General features: G+C 55.3%; 2 protein-coding genes across 7 annotated transcripts in view; one reads left to right on the forward strand and one right to left on the reverse strand.

The window, feature by feature from the left end:
* Positions 1-5,117: 5,117 nt before the first annotated feature.
* On the forward strand, positions 5,118-12,306 carry ZFTA (zinc finger translocation associated). 3 transcript variants are annotated; one of them, XM_079104377.1, is made up of 5 exons: positions 5,118-5,826; positions 7,968-8,465; positions 9,006-9,395; positions 9,666-10,223; positions 10,429-12,306. In XM_079104377.1, the coding sequence occupies exons 1-5, from the start codon at positions 5,688-5,690 to the stop codon at positions 10,890-10,892; spliced, it is 2,049 nt and encodes a 682-aa protein (XP_078960503.1). In that variant the 5' UTR covers positions 5,118-5,687; the 3' UTR covers positions 10,893-12,306. The 3 variants fall into 3 exon arrangements, with proteins under 3 accessions (XP_078960503.1, XP_078960504.1, XP_078960505.1); XM_079104378.1 differs by lacking the exon at positions 9,006-9,395; XM_079104379.1 differs by lacking the exons at positions 9,006-9,395; positions 9,666-10,223.
* Positions 12,307-14,176: 1,870 nt separating this feature from the next.
* The window catches only part of RTN3 (reticulon 3), a 61,475-nt gene continuing 58,141 nt past the window's right edge, over positions 14,177-17,510 (reverse strand). For 2 of the 4 annotated variants that reach the window (XM_079102216.1, XM_079102217.1), the window contains one exon: positions 15,938-16,227. In XM_079102216.1, coding sequence (XP_078958342.1) covers positions 16,182-16,227 — 46 coding nt within the window. In that variant the 3' untranslated portion in view covers positions 15,938-16,181. Of the gene's footprint in view, positions 16,228-17,510 lie in introns of all 4 variants that reach the window. The other 2 variants (XM_079102219.1, XM_079102218.1) reach the window with 2 other exon arrangements.

The raw sequence follows: 17,510 nt of genomic DNA on the forward strand, positions 1-17,510 counted from the left end.
AGGAGGCTGAGGCAGGAGGATCACAAACTCCAGACCAGGCTCAGCAATTTAGTGAGACCCTCGGCAATTCAGCAAGACCCTGTCTCAAAATAAAAAAGGGTGAGGGAGGTAGCTCAGTGATAAAGGGTCCCTAGGTTCAATCCCCAGTACCCCACCTCCCCAAATTGATTTTTTTTTTTTTTTGTGGTACTGGGGGTTGAACCCAGAGGTGCTCAACCACTGTGCCACATCCCCAGCCCTTTTAAAAAATGTTTTATTAGAGACAGGTTCTCCCCGAATTGCTAAGTGTCTCGCTAAGTTGCTGAGACTTTGAACTCGAGATCCTCCTGCCTCAGGCTCCAGAGCTGCTGGGGTTACAGGCGTGTGCCTCTGCGCCTAGCCCCAAATTGAGTTTTATTGCTTCTGGACAGTGAAGGGATCTGTACCTAGGTGGCAATGACAAGAACAGCTTTGGGAAGGGTTAACCTAGCGAGGGGGGATGAAGAACAGGCAGGAAGGCATGCTTAAGAGCTGCAACCCTCTGTGATAATTTATTTCTTAAAATTAAGTTATGCAGTGAATATGTCAAAATGTTTAGATTTGTTAAAGCTTAGAGGTATGAATATATATGTATATAAACACATAAAAGTTCTTTTTTGCTGGATGTTTGAAATAGTTGATTTTTTTTAAGTTTTTTTTTTTTTTTAAGTGTTTTTAAGTGTCAGAGTTATGTCTGCTCTTACCAATCACTAGCTGTGTATTGGATAAGTTGCTTCCTTTTCTCCTCTGTAACATGGTCTCCTGGGCTGTCACATGGATCAAGGTGAGGAAAGAGTTTGCCAGTTTTCTCGTTTCTTAAAAGTAATTTTATTTGTTGCTTTATTCTCGAATTTAAATGTCTGAGGCTAACATTCCACTCCCCTCCCTGCAACACACACTCAGAAACTTTGAGTTTTTACTTACACCTGGAAATCATCTTTAGGTTTAGAATTTCTTTGGAATTTGACAAGGGATGATTTAATTTACAATCTACTTAGAGAGTTCCTTTGAGCCAGGGCATGGTGGCTCACACTTATAATCCCAGCTACTCAGGAGGCTGATGCAGGAGGAGCAAAGTGAAGCCAAGCTCAACAGTTTAGCCAGATCTTGTCTCAAAAAAATAAAAACATCGGGGGATGTAGCTTGGTGGTAGAACACTTGCCTACCATGCATGAGGTCCTGGGTTCCATCCCCAGCACAGGGCACCCCTTTGAAATTTGTAGGCTATATGAGCAACTGATCTTTGTTTAAAAGAATTTAATTGTGCCCACTGGAGATGTCAAAAGCCTATTAGTATTTTGTACTTCTGAGACATTGAAAAGTTGAATCCAGAAATTTGTGGGAAATTTGGGCCGTGTGATGTCAATGTATTCACCTCCTTAAAAGAGTCCTTTGGACACAGTATCCACAGTTCCTCCATGGTAGCCATCTGTAAGGCCCTTCTTTTTCTGAGACTACCCAAGGAACCACAGAAAAGTAGGAGGAAGCTGTCCCCACCCATAGGGACCTCTGGCCTTTGCAGACTGAGACCAGTGAACACAGGGAGCCCAGAGTCTTGCTGGCTGGAGATACCAGCCAGTGGACTAAGGATCTGAGTCACAGAATGAAGGGAAGGGGTGAGGTAGAAACATGGGGTCTGGGTTTAATACAGGAGCCAAAGTTTCCAGGTTGCGACCTTGTTCTCCACCCCAAGTCCAATCTGGACCTTTTCTTCTCAGCCCAGGTACTTGGGAACTAGGCTCATCTTTCACTCATTGTCCCATCATCAGGCACCATGTCCTGTGTCCTGTAGATTCTGCCTTTTTTTGTTTTTTTCCTCGTACTGTGGATGGAACCTAGGGCCTTGCACATGGTAGGTCAGTTCTACCACTGAGTGACATCTCTACATACCCAGCTCTCTTTATTTTGAGATAGGGTCTTGCTAAACTGCTGAGGCTGGCCTTGAACTTGTGATCCTCCTGCCTCAGCCTCCTGAGTAGCTGGGATTTCAGGCATGTGCCACTGTGTTGGTGATTTTACCTTATTAAAGGCTCAAAATAAGACCACGGCTAGTTTGCAAGAGGGGCTTTGTTAGAATTTGGGCAAAAGGACCCCCTCTGGGAGGGGCCAGCTTACAGGTACATATCTTGGTAACAAATAGCTCTCTGACGCGAAGAGGTATCTTTTCTTACTGCTAGGCTGCTTGGCTCAGCTGGGACGCGGGTGGCATCTCGTCCTCACTGGTCCCTTCCCCCTTGTAGGCAGTGAAGACTGCACCATGATGAGCTGTGGGCGGCTCATACTTTTTACCCCCTCCATCGGCTTTGCTGCGCCACCTCCACGCAGGTCCTTGGGGCTGGTATGGCCAGCCCAAAGGGTGGCCACAGTCTTTGACTCGTGACGTCCTTCTTCCAACCCAGTGGCCTCAAGGCTGCCTCCTGGAAGATCAGGCGCACCTTCAGACACTCCCCAGTGACTTCAGAACAGACTCATACTCTCAAGTTGGCACCTAAGGCTGAGTCCCGAATTCCCTTTCCTCTCTGTCTCTGTCACCGGAACCGTGCTCCGCTGGAGCTCCCCTGCCCTTTGTCAGCAAGGTCCTGGCTGCCTTTCTCTTCTGGCAAGTCTTCCCTGGCTGGCTAATTCTTCCTTGCCTCCCTTCTCCCTTGACACATTGCCCTGCGTTGCAGTCACCGCTGACCGCCCAATCCGCGCTAGAGGAGGCACTGTACCTCCAGCCCACCATATTTTTCTGGGCTTCTGAAAACATTTCAAATCAGAAGGAAAAAAAATAAACATTAAGGGTCAAAGTATGTTAACATTTCACATGAAAGCACTTATTGAATTATTTAAAAATTTCTCTTTAATAGAAGACGTTCACAAAGGCAAAAGTATCTATAGTCCATAAAAACAATGTGTGTATTCCCAGACACGGGGGGAGGCTGAGGCAGGAGGATTGCAAATTTGGGGCCAGCCTCAGCAAATTAGCATGACCCTGTCTCAAAATAAAACAAAAAGGACTGGGGATGTGGCTTAGTGGTAGAGCACCCTTAGGTTCATTTCTAGTGCAAGAAAGAAAAGAAAAAAAGAAAGAAAATCAAAATATGGCCCTGATTGCTGTTGTCTTTGGTGCCCCTTCCCACAGCGAACTGAGAACTCCTGAGAAGGAGAGAGGGCACCCCTGCGTTGTCATGTGATCTTTATTTTTAGTGGTGCTGGGAGTTGAACCTGGCACCTTGTACAGGCTACCTAAATGTTTTTAAACCTTTCCACCTAGCCCAGGGAGAGGCACTTTGGATTGGCTCAGACAATGCTTTCCAAGTCAATCAAATCAATGGACATCTTGAGTGAGCTTCTTGTCTCTGAGTCTCCGTGTCTTCCTCTGAGTAGCCAAGCTCCAGCTTCATGAGTTTGCTGGTAGAACGCTTGGAAACTGGAGCTCGGAGTCTTTCCTGAGGCTTGCAGGATGTGGGTGATGGGGAAGGGCCAGAGGTTGTTAAAAATGGCTCCAGGTGGCTCTGAGACGTTTCTTTGTGTGACAAACAAGATTGCCCTCTTTATACAACAGAGAGTACAGGAAGGACAGATAGCACAGCATCTCAGTCTCACCCCGGCTGGACCTGAACATGGGTTGCTTTTGTAATTAGAAACTAAAGTGAAATAAATTGAGAGGCCCTTTAGCCCTAGAGGAACAGACTTCTTTCACTTTAGGTCATTAGGCCGCATGAGCGCCACCCCTCCACCCCCACCCCCTTTTCGTGGTCCTGGGAATCTAACCCAAGGTTTGAAGGATGCTAGGCGAGTGTCCTACTGAACTACGTCCCCAGGGGCTCCCGTCTCCCCGCAGTTTTCCTTTTCAAAACCATACACAGAAGCGCATGAGGGCAGGTCCCTGTTTTATTTTCTCTTTGCATCCCTGGGCCAGACAACCCTCCACCCCAAGACCCCACCTGGCACCCTTTGAGCACCAGGGACCCTGCCCCCAAGTGGATGGAAAGAAGGGTAGCTCCTCCCTGGGTGAGAGCAGAGATGTGAGGCAGACTCAGTTTCCCCAACGTGATGTCTCTCAGGTCATCACTTGGCCTGAAGGAGAGGCGGGGTATTTCGGAAATCTTAGTTCCTGTCCCTTCCACTTGCAGCGGCGGCGAGCGGGGGTGGGTGTTTCCTGTGTTCCGGGTAATTTAATATTTTCCAAGATTCCCAAAAGGGCTGGGGTTGTTTCCATTTTATACGCCATGGGTGCCTAAGTCACAGACAGTAGTAGTTTGGGCTGTCGTGATCAGTGCTGTGTCCAGCGTCTAAAACATGCGGGCACACAGTAGGTGCTGAGTGAGAGAAGGAATCTGTCAAAGACTTCTAACGGACTGCCGGGTCGCTTCTGGCAGAAGAGAGTAAAACTCACCTCTAGATAATAACACCCTGCACGGCCTCCCGCAACCTGTAATTTGGATCTCCAGGAATCGCCTTTGTTGTGGGCGACCGACCACAGGCAAAGCAAGCACCTGCTTCTCCAGCAGGTCCTCGCAGAAGGACCCCAGGCTGCCGCGACCCCGCGCGGCTGCCTCGCGGGGTCTCTCCTCTCGGTTTCCCGGGAGCTGTGGACCTGGAGGTGCCCCAGGGACCCGCGGCCAGGGTCTGCCCCAGCGCTTCGCTGTCGTGCTGGTGCGCGTGCCCAGGTGCCCGACACCCTGACCGCGGCCCGCATTCTTCGCCCCCTCGGGCCGGGCAGGGGGTCTGGGACTGCGCCCAGGGTCTCATACGGCACCCCCAGGCCTGCGGGGCGAGGAGCCTGAGTCACCGCGCACGCCCTCTTCCCGGCCTCCATCCCGGGGCCACCTCGGCTCCTCGGGGCCGGCCCGGCGCAGCGGGCTCTCGGCGGGTCCCTGGTACGCCCCGCTCCCCCGCCTGCGCCTCGGCGGCCACCGCCCTCACCCCTGACCAGCTCCGGAGGAGCCTCGCCCGTCCGCCCCTCCCATGGAGAAGCCGGAGCTCCCAGCGCTCCCCGGCGGCTCCCGCGGGAGGGGGCGCGGCCGCCCCCGCGGCTCCACCCTCTCGGCGGGGCCGCAGCCATCTGGGGCCCCTGCCAGTCGCGTCCGCTCCGGGGCCCGCGCCGAGGTCGCGCGGGAGGAGGCAGCCCCTGGCAGGGACCTCGGCCGCTCCACCCGGCGGTCCCCAGCCTGCGCCGCCGCGGAGAGCCCCGCGCTGACATGCCCCGAGGGGGCGGTGGCTGCGAGCCGAGCCTGGGTGGAAGCGCGTCGCAGCGGACGCGGGCGCCCCTCACCACCTCCGTGACCCTTCGGGAGCCGGGACCCGAGCCCCGGAGGCGGTGGCGCGGGCCCGCGAGGGCGGCGAGGTCCGTGCTCTTAGCGTCCGGAGGGGCCGCCGGCTGCGGACTTGTCGCTTCTCGCCTCCCACCCCCAGCCCCCCGCGAGCTGGCAGGAGGAAATAGCGCGCGGCCCCTTTAAATTTACCCAGGAGCCCTTAAAGGAGCCCCAGGGGCCCCAGACAGGAATCCCCACCCCGGTCCAGCCCGCGCCGCCGAGCGAGCAGCCAGCCGTCCGTGCGGCCGGCCGCCCCGTGCATGCGCCCCGCGCCCCGGGGCCTCGCGCACCGAGCGCCCGGCGCGGGCCGCCTTCGGCCCCGCGGCCCCGCGCCCCGCCGCCCCGGGGCCCCGCTCCGCAGCGCAGCGCATGGAGCCCGGCGGGGACCACCGGAGCCGGAGCGGCGGCGGCAGGGGCGGCCCCGGGCCAGCAGTGGCCTCGGCACGGGGCCGACGGCTGCCGCCCGCCGGATCGAGCGGCGGCGCGGAGCCCGAGGAGGACGACGGCGGTAAGAGCTGGGGCCGGCGGCCCAGGCGGGGGCCCCGGCGTGGGGGAGGGGAGGGCTGCGGCTCCGGGCTCCGGGCCCCTCTCCGCCGCCGAACAAAGGGGGGGACGCGGGCAGGCCGGCCTGGGGCGCCACCTGGCGGGCGCGGATCGCCCTTGCAGAGCCAGCGGGGGAGCCCTCCGCCCAGCGCCCGGGGTCGGCCCGCGGGGCTCGGGCGGATCCCTTCCTCCTTAAAGGGCCCCGCGGCGCCCCGCTTTGGGGGCCAGGCGGAGGGGCCCCGCAGGGCCAGCGCCGCGGGGCTCCAGGCGGTCGGACTCGCGGCACCCGCCCCTTTCTCTTTCAGACTCCCAGGTGGTCTTTCTTATCCAGCTGTCTTAAAAGACCGCCCACACCCCGTGTCCCTTTTGGATTTCTTTTCCCTCCCCAGAGTAGCAGAGCACCGAACTCCACAGTTTCCAGTCCGGCTGCTTCTCTCTTCGTGTGGCCTGGTTAGGGACAGGAACTCTCGTTCCCACGTTCTCCCTAGGAAGGAGAATAGCTTGCGCCCGGGGACCCACCACCACCTTCCCCCACCGCGGGCCGGTTTTAAATTAGGGATGGGTTCGCCCACAAAGGCAGACACCCTCTCTGCCCCCGCCTTGTCTCTTCCCTTTTCAGAATTTATCTCAGCCCCGATTTGTCAGCTGTAGCGGGACCAGCCCGTCCTCTTGCCTCTCAGAGAAAACTGTTGTCAATTCCTAGATGCAGGGTCTGCTGCGCCTTAAGACTTGCGAGGGTTCAGTCCTGGCCTGGGAGACTCTGCCCTAATCTCCGAGCTCCCCTCCCCAAAACTCCCCATCCCCTTTTGTTTTTAAAGAATCTCAGCTCCTCCTCTTTTTTTTTTTTTTTTTGACTCTTAAAGGGCCAGTCTGCCTTAGACTAGCATGGCTCCAGCGCTGGAAGGATGCTGAGACCAGCTAGCCATCCAGTGCTTTTGCAGACAAAGACTCGCTTGGGCCCAGAGAGCAGACGTGACCTACCAAAGGTCACAGAGCAAGTTGTCAGTGAAGCTAGGACTTGAACTCGTGGTTTTTCTATGAATCTACTTTTTAAAAAATGCAAACTAAAACAAACAAAACCCTCCACAATGTGACAGGAGTCCTCTCTGAGCCTGTCTTTTGTTTGCTGGACCCTGGGAATCTCCAATGGGAGAATGACCAGAACCTGTCCATTCACTCTATGTGGCCGGGAGACCATTTTCTAAATAAAAGAGGGTCAGAACTGTAGGCAGGGTGGGGGGCTGCTCTGGGGTGCCTGTTTCACAAAGGGAACACCACTGGGTTAACCCCGGGTCCCTCCAGTGCCCTCCCTTCTTATTGCTGGGCAGTGGCCGGCTCCCTGCCAGAGCAAAAAATAAATCTCCAGAAAGACTTAATGGGCTCTAGTGGGTGGTGGCTGCTCTCTGATGCAGTATCTTTGGTAGTCACTCTGGTGGCCCTCCTTCCATCCCTTTTCAGGGTCATTGGCTCTCTCAGACTCTGGGGAAGTCCTAGGTCCCAGAAACTCCTTTTCCTGGAGGTGTTGACAGCTTTGTGTTGGGGATCTCTCCTGTGGGGGAATCTGTACTTGGGGAACTGACATATCCATAGCCTATACCTAAAAGGGACTCTCAAGAGGCAGTTTTTGAGACATTATTGGAAAAAAGGAGAACTTTGGGTGGGGCCCTCCTGGCTGGGGCCCCAGGTGGGTGGGTCCTTGCGCAGGCCAGGGTGTAGACAGATGCCCCCTTTGTTCCTCGCCCCACTGCCTTCTCCATGCTGGCTGTAGCCGCCCCAGCTGCTGCTCTCCTGGCTTTATCCCCACACTCTCCTCCAAAAAGGGTGCCTTACAGAGCCTGCGTGTCCTTGGCCCTCACCTTATCTTTAAAAAGTCACAGCTGGTTCACACGATGCTGGCATCCTATTGTTCTCGAGCCTCTCTCACAGGGTCCTTGCTCTGTGTTCGGGTGTTCTGACACCCTGGTTCTCCCACATCCCTGTCATTGCTATTGCTGTCCCTTCCCTGCCCGGAAGCCCCCCCACCCCCTTCTCAGGCCTTGAAATCAAAACCCTGGATTCTTTTCCTGGAAACTGGAGGTTGAAAATCTCTCTTCCTTTTCTCTTCAGGGCAAGATCTTCAGCTGGAAGGGGGTGCCTTGGGGTCCTGGGGGAGTACTCCCCTGCCCTCCTCCAGGGCCAGGGGACCAGCATCTTCAGGCAGGAAATACTCAGACCATTGTGAGGCCAGGGCCTCAAGGCCTGGAAAGAGCCGCATCCCTGGCCGTGACCACCGGCGCTACTACCACGACCACTGGCGGCTGGAGTACCTGATGGACTTCAACCCTGCTCGGCATGGCATGGTGTGCATGGTGTGCGGCAGCTCCCTGGCCACCCTCAAGCTCAGCACCATCAAGAGGCACATCCGCCAGAAGCACCCCTACTCCCTGCATTGGAGTCCCCGTGAGAAGGAAGTCATCAGCAACAGCTGGGATGCCCACCTGGGGCTGGGGGCCTGTGGTGAGGCTGAAGGCCTGGGGGCCCAGGGAGCTGAGGAAGAGGAGGAAGAGGAAGAGGAAGAGGAAGAAGAGGGGGCCAGCCTCCAAGCTTGCCCACCGAAGGGCTCAGGTAATGCAGGACATGGAGATGCAGGGGCCTGGGTGTGTTGGGACCAAGTCGGGGCATCTGCTTTGTCCACTAGCTGATTTTCTGGGGCAGGTCACTGTTCCTTCTCTGGGTAAGGCCTGTTTATTGCCCCTGTTGTCCAGTGGTGCGGGAGGACAGTGGGATGGGGGGTCTCCAACCTCTCTAACACCTTTGACATTCTGTGGTTTGAGAGGAGAGGAGAGGGTGGTGGAGGGTGGGGGTGGGACAGGCAGGGGAGGGTTAGGTTCGGTGAGGGAACAGAGGGTGCTAGGAAAGCATGGCTGATGGTGAAGCCCAGGGAAGGGGCTGGAACCTGGGTCTGGGAAGGCTGGTGGACTTAGCTTGTGTGTGCAGGAGGGTTAGGGAGATGGAGTTAAATGTGAGGGGAGAGGAAGAGAAGGGCAAAGGTGAGATGTGGCACCTGAGTCACAGTTCAGTGAGCAAGAGGCTGTGGAGGGCCTGGCTGTGGTGGGGGGCTCCCAGAGGGCCAGCATCTCAGTTGCTTCCCTCCAACCCTTTCAGGCAAAGCCTCAGCTGGTGGGGGCTGCCGGCGCCAGCGGCCAGGGGTGCGAGGGGGCCCAGTGGCATCCCGTGGCCAGTGCCTCTCAGCCTCCAGAAGGGCTGGGGGCAGCAGGGGACTGGGGTCCCAGCGCCTGGAGAGAAGGCTGAAGGAGTCCCTGCAGAGCTGGTTCCGGGCTGAGTGTCTCATGGACTATGACCCGCGGGGGAACCGGCTGGTGTGCCTGGCCTGTGGCCGGGCATTGCCCAGCCTGCACCTGGACGACATCCGTGCCCACGTGCTGGAGGCGCACCCCAGCTCTCTGGGGCTCAGCGGCCCCCAGCGCAGTGCCCTGCTGCAGGCTTGGGGTGACCAGCCTGGGGTGTTCTCTGAGCTCATCCAGTCCTCACCAGGTGCGAGGCTGCCCCAAGGCTGAGCCCCCCCCCCCCCCTTTTCAGGGCTGCGAGGTGGGGTCTGTGGCCCAAACTGGGAGGCTAGGACTCCTGAGGGCGAAAGGCCCCGCCTACCCACCCCACCCCTACACACACACACACACACTCAGACTCCCTGGGACCTCTAGCTTGGGGCTGGGGTTAGAAGCAAGGCTAGACACCCCCTACCTCGTGGGTAAGGACAAGCCAGTCAGCAGGCTGAGCCCCTCTCCCTCAACCCTTCCCCAACAGACGATGACCTCGTTCCCCAGGACCTGACCAGAAAGAGCCGGGACTCGGCCCCTGCAGCTGGAGCCCCCTCCTCTCAGGATCTCAGGCCCCCAGACGTAAAGGAAGAGGCTGGCTGGGTCCCTGAGAGGCCCGGGCCCGCAGAGGAGGAGGAGGAGCTGGAGGAGGGCAAGGGCAAGGCCGAGAGGGAGGGGGTCCCGGGGCAGTCGCCGCAGGGCGGCGACCACCGCCGCCACTTCCAGGAGCGCTGGCGACTGGAGTACCTCATGGAGCTGGACGGCGGCCGGCGTGGTCTGGTGTGCATGGTGTGCGGGGGCGCGCTGGCCTCGCTCAAGATGAGCACCATCAAGCGGCACATCCGCCAGCGCCACTCGGGCCTCACGCGCCGCACCGGGCCTGTTAAGGCCCTCATCGCCCCGGAGTGGAGCGAGAAGGCCGCCCACCTTCTGGCCCTGGGGCTGCCCTGCCCGGAGTCGCCCCCCGGCGCCTCCAGCCCCAGCACAGCCGCAGCCCAGGAAGGGGGAAGGGCGGAGGAGGCGGAGCCAGAGGAGGCGTGGTGGGGTGAGCCGGTGGAGGGCCAGAGCAGGTGGCCAGGGAGCGCGGGCAGGGGCCCGGCAGGCAGAGGGCTGCGCACAGCTTGGTTGCTGGAAGGGTGAGAGTGGGAGGCTGGAATCGAAGGACAAAAGGAGGGGGATATGTAGCTGGGATGTGGGACCTGCCCTGTTTTCTGCCACCGGCTCCAATACAGCCCTTTGTCCCTCTCTAGGCGAAGTCCCACTCTCCCCTGGGGCTCCGTTGGAGCGGCCCGCCGAGGAAGAGGAGGACGAAGAGGACGGGCAGGAGCCCGGGGGACTGGCCTTCCCGCCGCTGCCGCTGCCGCCGCCGCCCCCTCCCCCGCCGCCGCCGCCCCGCAGCCGGGAGCAGCGGCGGAACTACCAGCCGCGCTGGCGGGGCGAGTACCTGATGGATTACGACGGCAGCCGGCGCGGCCTGGTGTGCATGGTGTGCGGGGGCGCGCTGGCCACGCTCAAGGTGAGCACCATCAAGCGGCACATCCTGCAGGTGCACCCCTTCTCCATGGACTTCACGCCCGAGGAGCGCCAGACCATCCTGGAGGCCTACGAGGAGGCGGCGCTGCGCTGCTACGGCCACGAGGGCTTCGGGCCACCTGCCCCGGCGCCGCGCGACGGCGGCGCGGACCTCAAGCCCGGCGCCGTGTGCCGGGCGTAGCGGACTCGCTCGGCCGGGCTGGGAGACCCTTGTCCCTGGTGCTAGAGCTTCCCACGCCCCCTACTGCTGCCGTGCCCCCCGCTGGCCGGGCCGGGCGGAGATTGGGTGGCGCCGCCGCAGCGGTTCGTTGCCACTTCGGTGTCTGAGCTAGTCGGGCGCTGGGGGAAGCGCACCCGGACCCGGAGCCCCAGCCCTCTGCGCAGCGCTCCGCTTTCCATGAAGCCAAAGCGGCCTCCGAAGTGTTAGCACCGAGCGCCGCCAGCCCGGCCCGCGGCGGGCAGCACTTCGCGAGGTGCTCCTTTGCCAGGCTGGGATGGGGGCGCCGTCAGTCAGTATTAGGGCCGAGGGAGGGGCCCGGGAGGGCAGGAGGGACGCGCCGGCCCCTTGCCCTGGCCGGGGGCCCAGTTCTCTGCGGCCTCGCACGCCAGCAGGCGCAGCTCCCGCCTCGGGGACTGCTGGCTGCCTCCTCCTAATTGGTATTCTTGGCCTCTCGGAGGCCCTGGCCGCGGACGGGGGCCTTAGGCGGGAGGCGGGGCCCGGGGCTTGGGAGCCTCCGGGGCGGGGAGGGCGCATTGAACCGCGGACGGGCGGGGCGATGCCCCTAAGCCTGGGCTCTGCCAGCTGCGCCAGCTTCGGGGACAGGCTCGGAGGGACCGTGCGCCCGGTGGCCCCGCCCTCGGCCCCGCCCTCCCGCCCGGACCGGGATCGTGTAAAGGGATTAGCACTTTTTTCCTTTGCTCCTCTCCTGCCCTGAGGGCCTCCGTTTACCCCTAGGCTGAATCTGGCGCTCTTGGTCCAGCGCCAGGTCCATTGGAGTCCGGGGCACTGGCGGTCCCGGCAGTTGGCCTATATTCCCGTCCCCTCCCTTTGTCCTCAGCGGACTCGCCACCGGTTCTTAGCTCCCAGGGCCTGGGGCCGGGCGTCGGCCTCTCTTCCGGCGGCAGCGCCAGGCCCTGTGGGGTGGGGAAGGGGCCCCGCGATCTCCCAGGCAGGTCCGAGAGGGATGTGTAGACTCATTCTCCCGTGGAGAACAGGTGGCCCTGAGATCAGGCCCTTTTTTGCTCTTTGTATTTTATTTTGGAACTGTATTTAATGCTTTTATATGAAAGGGGCGGGGCGGGGACAGAGCTGACCCAATCACCCTTATGTGCAAACGTCTTATTTATTACGCGAGTATCAGAGATAAGCTGCGAGGTGGTGGGGAAGGACCTGAAGGAAGATGGAGCGAGGACAGAGGCGGGGATGGAGGGCTAAACATCCCACACATGCCGGTGGCCTCGGCCTCTTGTCTCGGCCCCAGGGTTTTTTCACAAAGGGAAGCCCCTGCAGGGACGGTGCCCTCCGCTGGCTTAAAGTCAGGGTGGAGAAGCCCAGGGGTGGAGCTTGAGGGTTGGGTCTGCGGGAGTGTGGCCCTGGGGGGAAAGCAGAAGGCAAAGCGAAGTCCTTTCTCCTTACCCGCCCTAGGCTGGAACCCAAGGTTCAAGTGCCTCAGGCCAAGTTCCTTGACTAATTGGGAGTTGGATTTTTTTTTTTTTAACCACGAATTTTATAGCATTTTATACAATTCAGGATTGCTGGAGTTGGAAGGGACTCGAGGTAACTTAGTACCATCCCTCCCCCTTCACACAGGTACAATTCTGAAGACCAGAAATTGAAATTTTCACACAGCAAGGTAGAAACAGGACAAAAACTAAAATAAAAATATCCCAACTCCCAATTCAGTGTTTGCATCATAGCACGCTGCCTCCCAAGCTCTGGTAAATTATTAGAATTTCTTTACCCATTAGGCCTGCCAGGGGGTGGCACGTTTTGGGCACTGCAGGCCGTCCCAGTGCACTTATGATTCCTGAGGTTGGCAAAGAACGGCACTTCTTGGAATGAGGATGCTGAGCTCTTGGAATGAGGGCAGCTCCGGCTGCTGCAGGCCTCAGCTGGAAAGCACAGGCTGTATGCAGCGTCCTCATCGGACCCCACGGTGGGCCCACTGCCCCCGGCCAAAGGTCTACTCAGCAGGGCAAGGCTCTGGCTTTGTGGTCTTTACTTTGGAATTTGGGGATGGGCTGTCAGTTGGCTGAAAAACGAATTTCCACTGAGTTTGGCCCTCCAGGATTTTTGAGACAGTATTAAAATCTTGAGAACAGAGATAAGCTGTGGCGCCAGCCTGGGCTCCGCCATTCTTTACTTCGTGCATGTTGTTTCTAGAATGAGTATTCTACCACATTTTTTTACACTGCCATTCAAAACAGGCAAATCAGGACAGCTGATTGTCATCACCTGAGCTCACTGCAGAACTTCAGGTAAGCCAGGTCAGAGAGCAGGTCAGGAAATGGTTCCCCCTTCACAGGAGAAGCCTTAGAAAAAAAGTGACTCAGTGGCTTTGTAAGTGTGTCCCCAGGTCTGCATCATCCTCTCAGGAACTTTAACTAGAGGCATAAATACCATTTTGGAAATTCCAAAAGTGATCTGGGAAGTGCCGCTGTAGTGGTGCCTACTGTGACTTGGAGGGATGGCCTCACGGTTGTCCTCATCCCTAGGGATGCCTCCTTGCCTCGGGATTCTGACATGAAGAGTTTGTTTTCCTTTTTCTTTTTTTGGTTAATGGTATCCTTGCTATTATGGCCAATATGTAAATGTTACTCTGAATACATATTTATATACCATGTTACTTAGTGACATTATTCGGACATTTGTATGCGTATTTGTGAAGTTGTTTGCTTCAGTCATTTAAAAAGTACTTCAACCTAAGTTTTTTAAGAGGTATGTCGAATAAATTTTTCAAATCCAGCTTGAGTCGCAGCAGCCTTAGTTTTGGGAAGAGCAACTTGAGGTGAGTGTTTCACAAGAGGTGACACGTGGTGACTGATTTTAGTGGTTTATAGGCCGCTTCACACTGCAAGTGGGGAACCCTCCTTCGTGGTAGGAGGCAAAACTGGGCCAACAGCACCTCCATCCCTCATCCTTTTTTTTTTTTTTTCCTTCTAGTGGCCGCAGGGTGATCAAGCCCAGGCCTCGTGCATGCCAGGCTATGCTGTACCACTAAGCCATACCTCCAGCTGCTCTCGCCTTTCTAAGCTCACCTCTTAGAGGTCTCTTATCTTCTCAGAAACCAAATGCACAACTGTGCTCTTACATTATGGAAATTCTGCAATCTTGAAAATTCATATGAATTGCTTTTTCAAGTCCTCAAAGTAGAGTGAGGGTGGGGAAGTGGAGGGAAGCTTCGTTTGGTTCCTCACCCAAACTGAATAAAGTCAGCAGAATAACACCAGTCACTGTGTTCTTTATTTTTAATTAATACCACATCAATTTGCAGTTTTACAGGAACCAAGATTCAAGCTCCTTGAGTGCTACTGTATTTTTATGTTGCACGCACAGACACGCACACACAGTTTCATTAGTATTTTTTTGTCTATAGGTTTTCCTTTAAAAAAAAATTTCTGCGTGGCACAAAGACCTCTCCAATTCTCATGAACACAGCAGCAACATAAGAAAAGAGCCAGGTGTGGGGGCTTCCAATGCAGAAAGAGGTCCTTTGGAGGGGAAGCCCGAGAGTCCATCAGTGCCTTGACTTCCTGGGAGGGCGAAGAATGGCCATGGAGAATAAGCTTCCTACCATGACAAAAGTCAGTTAAAAAATTCAAAAGGAAACGGGGCAATAAAGTAAGAAAAGGGAAAATGGCAAGAGTATCTTTTACTCATCTAAATTGGAAAGCAGTGGGAAAAAAATGCCTCCCAGTGCCTTCTACAGAGCTGCAGTATTATTGGGGTCACCATCAAATATTGCAGCCCTTACTGTTCAGCTTGCTCCCTCCTGGAAGGGCAGGACTAGGTAGGAGCTACAAGCGTAAGGAACTTAAAGAATGCTTTCATACTGACTGAGTTTCCATGTAGAAAGGGGAGGAAGAAACTCAGTCTCCAACAGGAATCAAAGACTCCCAGTCTCCCTCCATCTGCTGCGCACGTGAGCGGCTCTGTTGTCTCCAGCTGCATAAAGCCCATCAACAGTCTGGCCCTGCCTGGTCACCTTCCCCTAGAACTTCACTCTCCAAAGGAGCACCCTGGGCCATGGCACAGGTGCTGAGCACTGTGTGTCTGGAAAGGAAAGCACCCTCAAAGCCTCACAGCAGTTAACTCCACATGTACTCCCCACACCGGCGTGGGGTCTCAGCCACAGACACAAGATCTCCCCTCAAGCCAGCTTGGCTTTGGTCCTCAGGCCAAACTGGTGAGCACAGGTTAAAGCAGCAGCATGTGAGGAGAAAGCGGTGGCAGGGGAGACAAAGAAACTGCTTTTCTTGTTCTGTAGTTCAGCTCTTGAGAATGTTCCCCCCCATGGACTGAGACAGGATCACAATAACTGGGGACCCACATGCAGATTATTTTTTTCTCTAACAAGTTTACAGCAGATACAGACATTTATTTCATAATAATAAAAGTACAACCATATTTATTAAACTTGAGGTGAGGTGGGCAGGGAAGAGGGGAAAGCACATTCGGGAATGAGTTCTCAAACTAACTCCCGGAACTGGCATCCAAGAGAAACGACGTGGACACCATGCTCACAGCTGGCGGAGCCCTTCCTTCCCTAGGGATGAGTGGCAGAGGATGGTGGCCACTGTGTGCCCCTGCTGACCCTCTCCCGCCCCCCTATCTGTTTCTACTCTTACTTCTCAGATGGCATGCTGGAATCAGGAATTACCACTACCACCTATAAGTTACTCAGAGTTGGAAGTTACATCATTAAGTCAAGAAGAGGAATTATTAGGAGTAGCTGCTCGTGTGGGGCAGGAGGATGGGACTGGAGGGCTGCCAACAACCAAGGAAGGTGTCCAACTCCTGTCCCCAAACCATTTCTTCATAAGTTAATCATTATCTCAATAAGGGCAAAACTATAATGGGAGTTGTGTAAGACTAGTCCTCGAAAACTGAACAGAAGGACCCAAGAAATTCTTCTATCATTCGCTTTCTCTTTGCCACTAATCTTTCCCCTTTTCAAGCTACAGGCAAAAAGCTCCACCACCATTAAGGTATACTTCATCCTATTAATTTGTTTCTTTCTTTATTCTTTTAGGTTCTAAGATATCAGTTCTTTTTGTTCAGTCCACTGTTTCTTGTGCTTGATACTGAGGGTAAAGGGAAAGGAGGGGAGAAAACATCAAATTAAAAAAAAAAAAAGCTTGGAATGCAGGCTCAAGCTGACACTGAGCATATTCCTCCATGGTACAAGTAACATCGTTATAACTATTAAGTGGTGTTTTAGTAACTGTTGCATTTCTGGTTTCCATGTGTTTATTCTGCCTTTTTTTTGGCGATTCCAGGGAGTTTTGCTTGAATCCTGTTGGGGGGGGAGGGGAGTAAAACAAGGAAAAGAAAATGTAAGCATTTGTCTAGGTTTCGATTTTCACAGTGATGGTAGAAGACAGTCCTGGACTCGCTGGAGCAACATAGAAAACATTCTCCCTTTCTCACAGGGATGTGATGAAGAGAGGTAGGGGTGGTGAGCTGTCTTGTTCTCTGCCTGGGGTGAGCCTGAGGGGTCCACAAAGATCCACCCCATTTCCCCTGCTGCCATGCCAGCTCCTCTTTCTCTGGGTCTTTCATCAAGGGTTCCAGAGAAGAATGGAGGGACCCAGGTGAGATGCCAGCAGTTAGCAGGCATGACTACGCTCCATAAACTCGCAGTGCTTCAGTCCATTTCTCTGGTTCTATGAGGTACAGAACCCACTAGTGTCACCAAGGACCGAGATGTCAGGGTGAAGGAGACACGTAAAAAAGATATGCGTCATACGTTCCTGGATCTCAGGCCTGTGGGATCTGGCGACATTTCCCAGCCCCTCACAGGATACTAAAGACCCTTCTGGCAAAGGGGCTATTGAAAGCCCTCAGAAAACACCGTGCAGTGGTACATGCCTGTAATCCCAGTAACACTCAGGAGGCTGAAGTAGGAGGACCACAAGTTTGAGGACAGTCTTGGCAACTGAGTGAGACTGTCTCAAAATAACAAAAAGGGCTGGGGGTATAGCTCAGTGGTAAAGTGCCAGTGGGTTCCATCACCAATACCACAAAGAAAAAACAAAACAAAATAAAACCCTCATAATGTCAAGGGTACTCTCCACAAATGCTACATTCACAGATGGCAATCCAATTCAAGCTAACACTGGCACTCACGACACCAGCTCTAAAGCTGAGCTGTAACTATCTTCACCAATTAACTAGGGTAAATAGATGACAGATATATATTTGTACTGTCTCTCTGCTTTTAGTGCCAAAATATATTTTATAAAGCAAAAAGTCAGCTGGTTGTGGTGGTCTACACCTACAATCCCAGCAACTTGGGAGGCTGAGGCAGGAGGATGGCAAGTTGGAGGCCAGCCTGGGCAATTTAGCAAGACCCTAAGTAACTCAGTGAGACCTAGTCTCAAAAAACAAAAAGGACTGGTGATGTAGCTCAGTGGTAAAGTACCCCTTCAGTTCAATTCCCAATTTAAAAAAAATAAAAATAAAAAAATCAGGTGAAGATTCTAGCATCACACCAGACCTACCTGGATATATTTGTTTTTTTCTGTAATTTTTTTTGTAGTGCTAGGATGGAACCCAGGCCTTGCTCATGCCAGGCAA

The sequence above is a fragment of the Sciurus vulgaris genome (assembly GCF_902686455.1).
Source record: "Sciurus vulgaris genome assembly, chromosome: 11".
Lineage (NCBI taxonomy): Eukaryota > Metazoa > Chordata > Mammalia > Rodentia > Sciuridae > Sciurus > Sciurus vulgaris.

Coding starts and splice junctions, on each gene's coding strand:
- ZFTA (XM_079104377.1), top strand. CDS start 5,688: ATGGAGCCCGGCGGGGACCACCGGAGCCGGAGCGGCGGCGGCAGGGGC. Junction 8,466..9,005: donor TTGCCCACCGAAGGGCTCAG/GTAATGCAGGAC, acceptor CAACCCTTTCAG/GCAAAGCCTCAGCTGGTGGG. Junction 9,396..9,665: donor GCTCATCCAGTCCTCACCAG/GTGCGAGGCTGC, acceptor CTTCCCCAACAG/ACGATGACCTCGTTCCCCAG.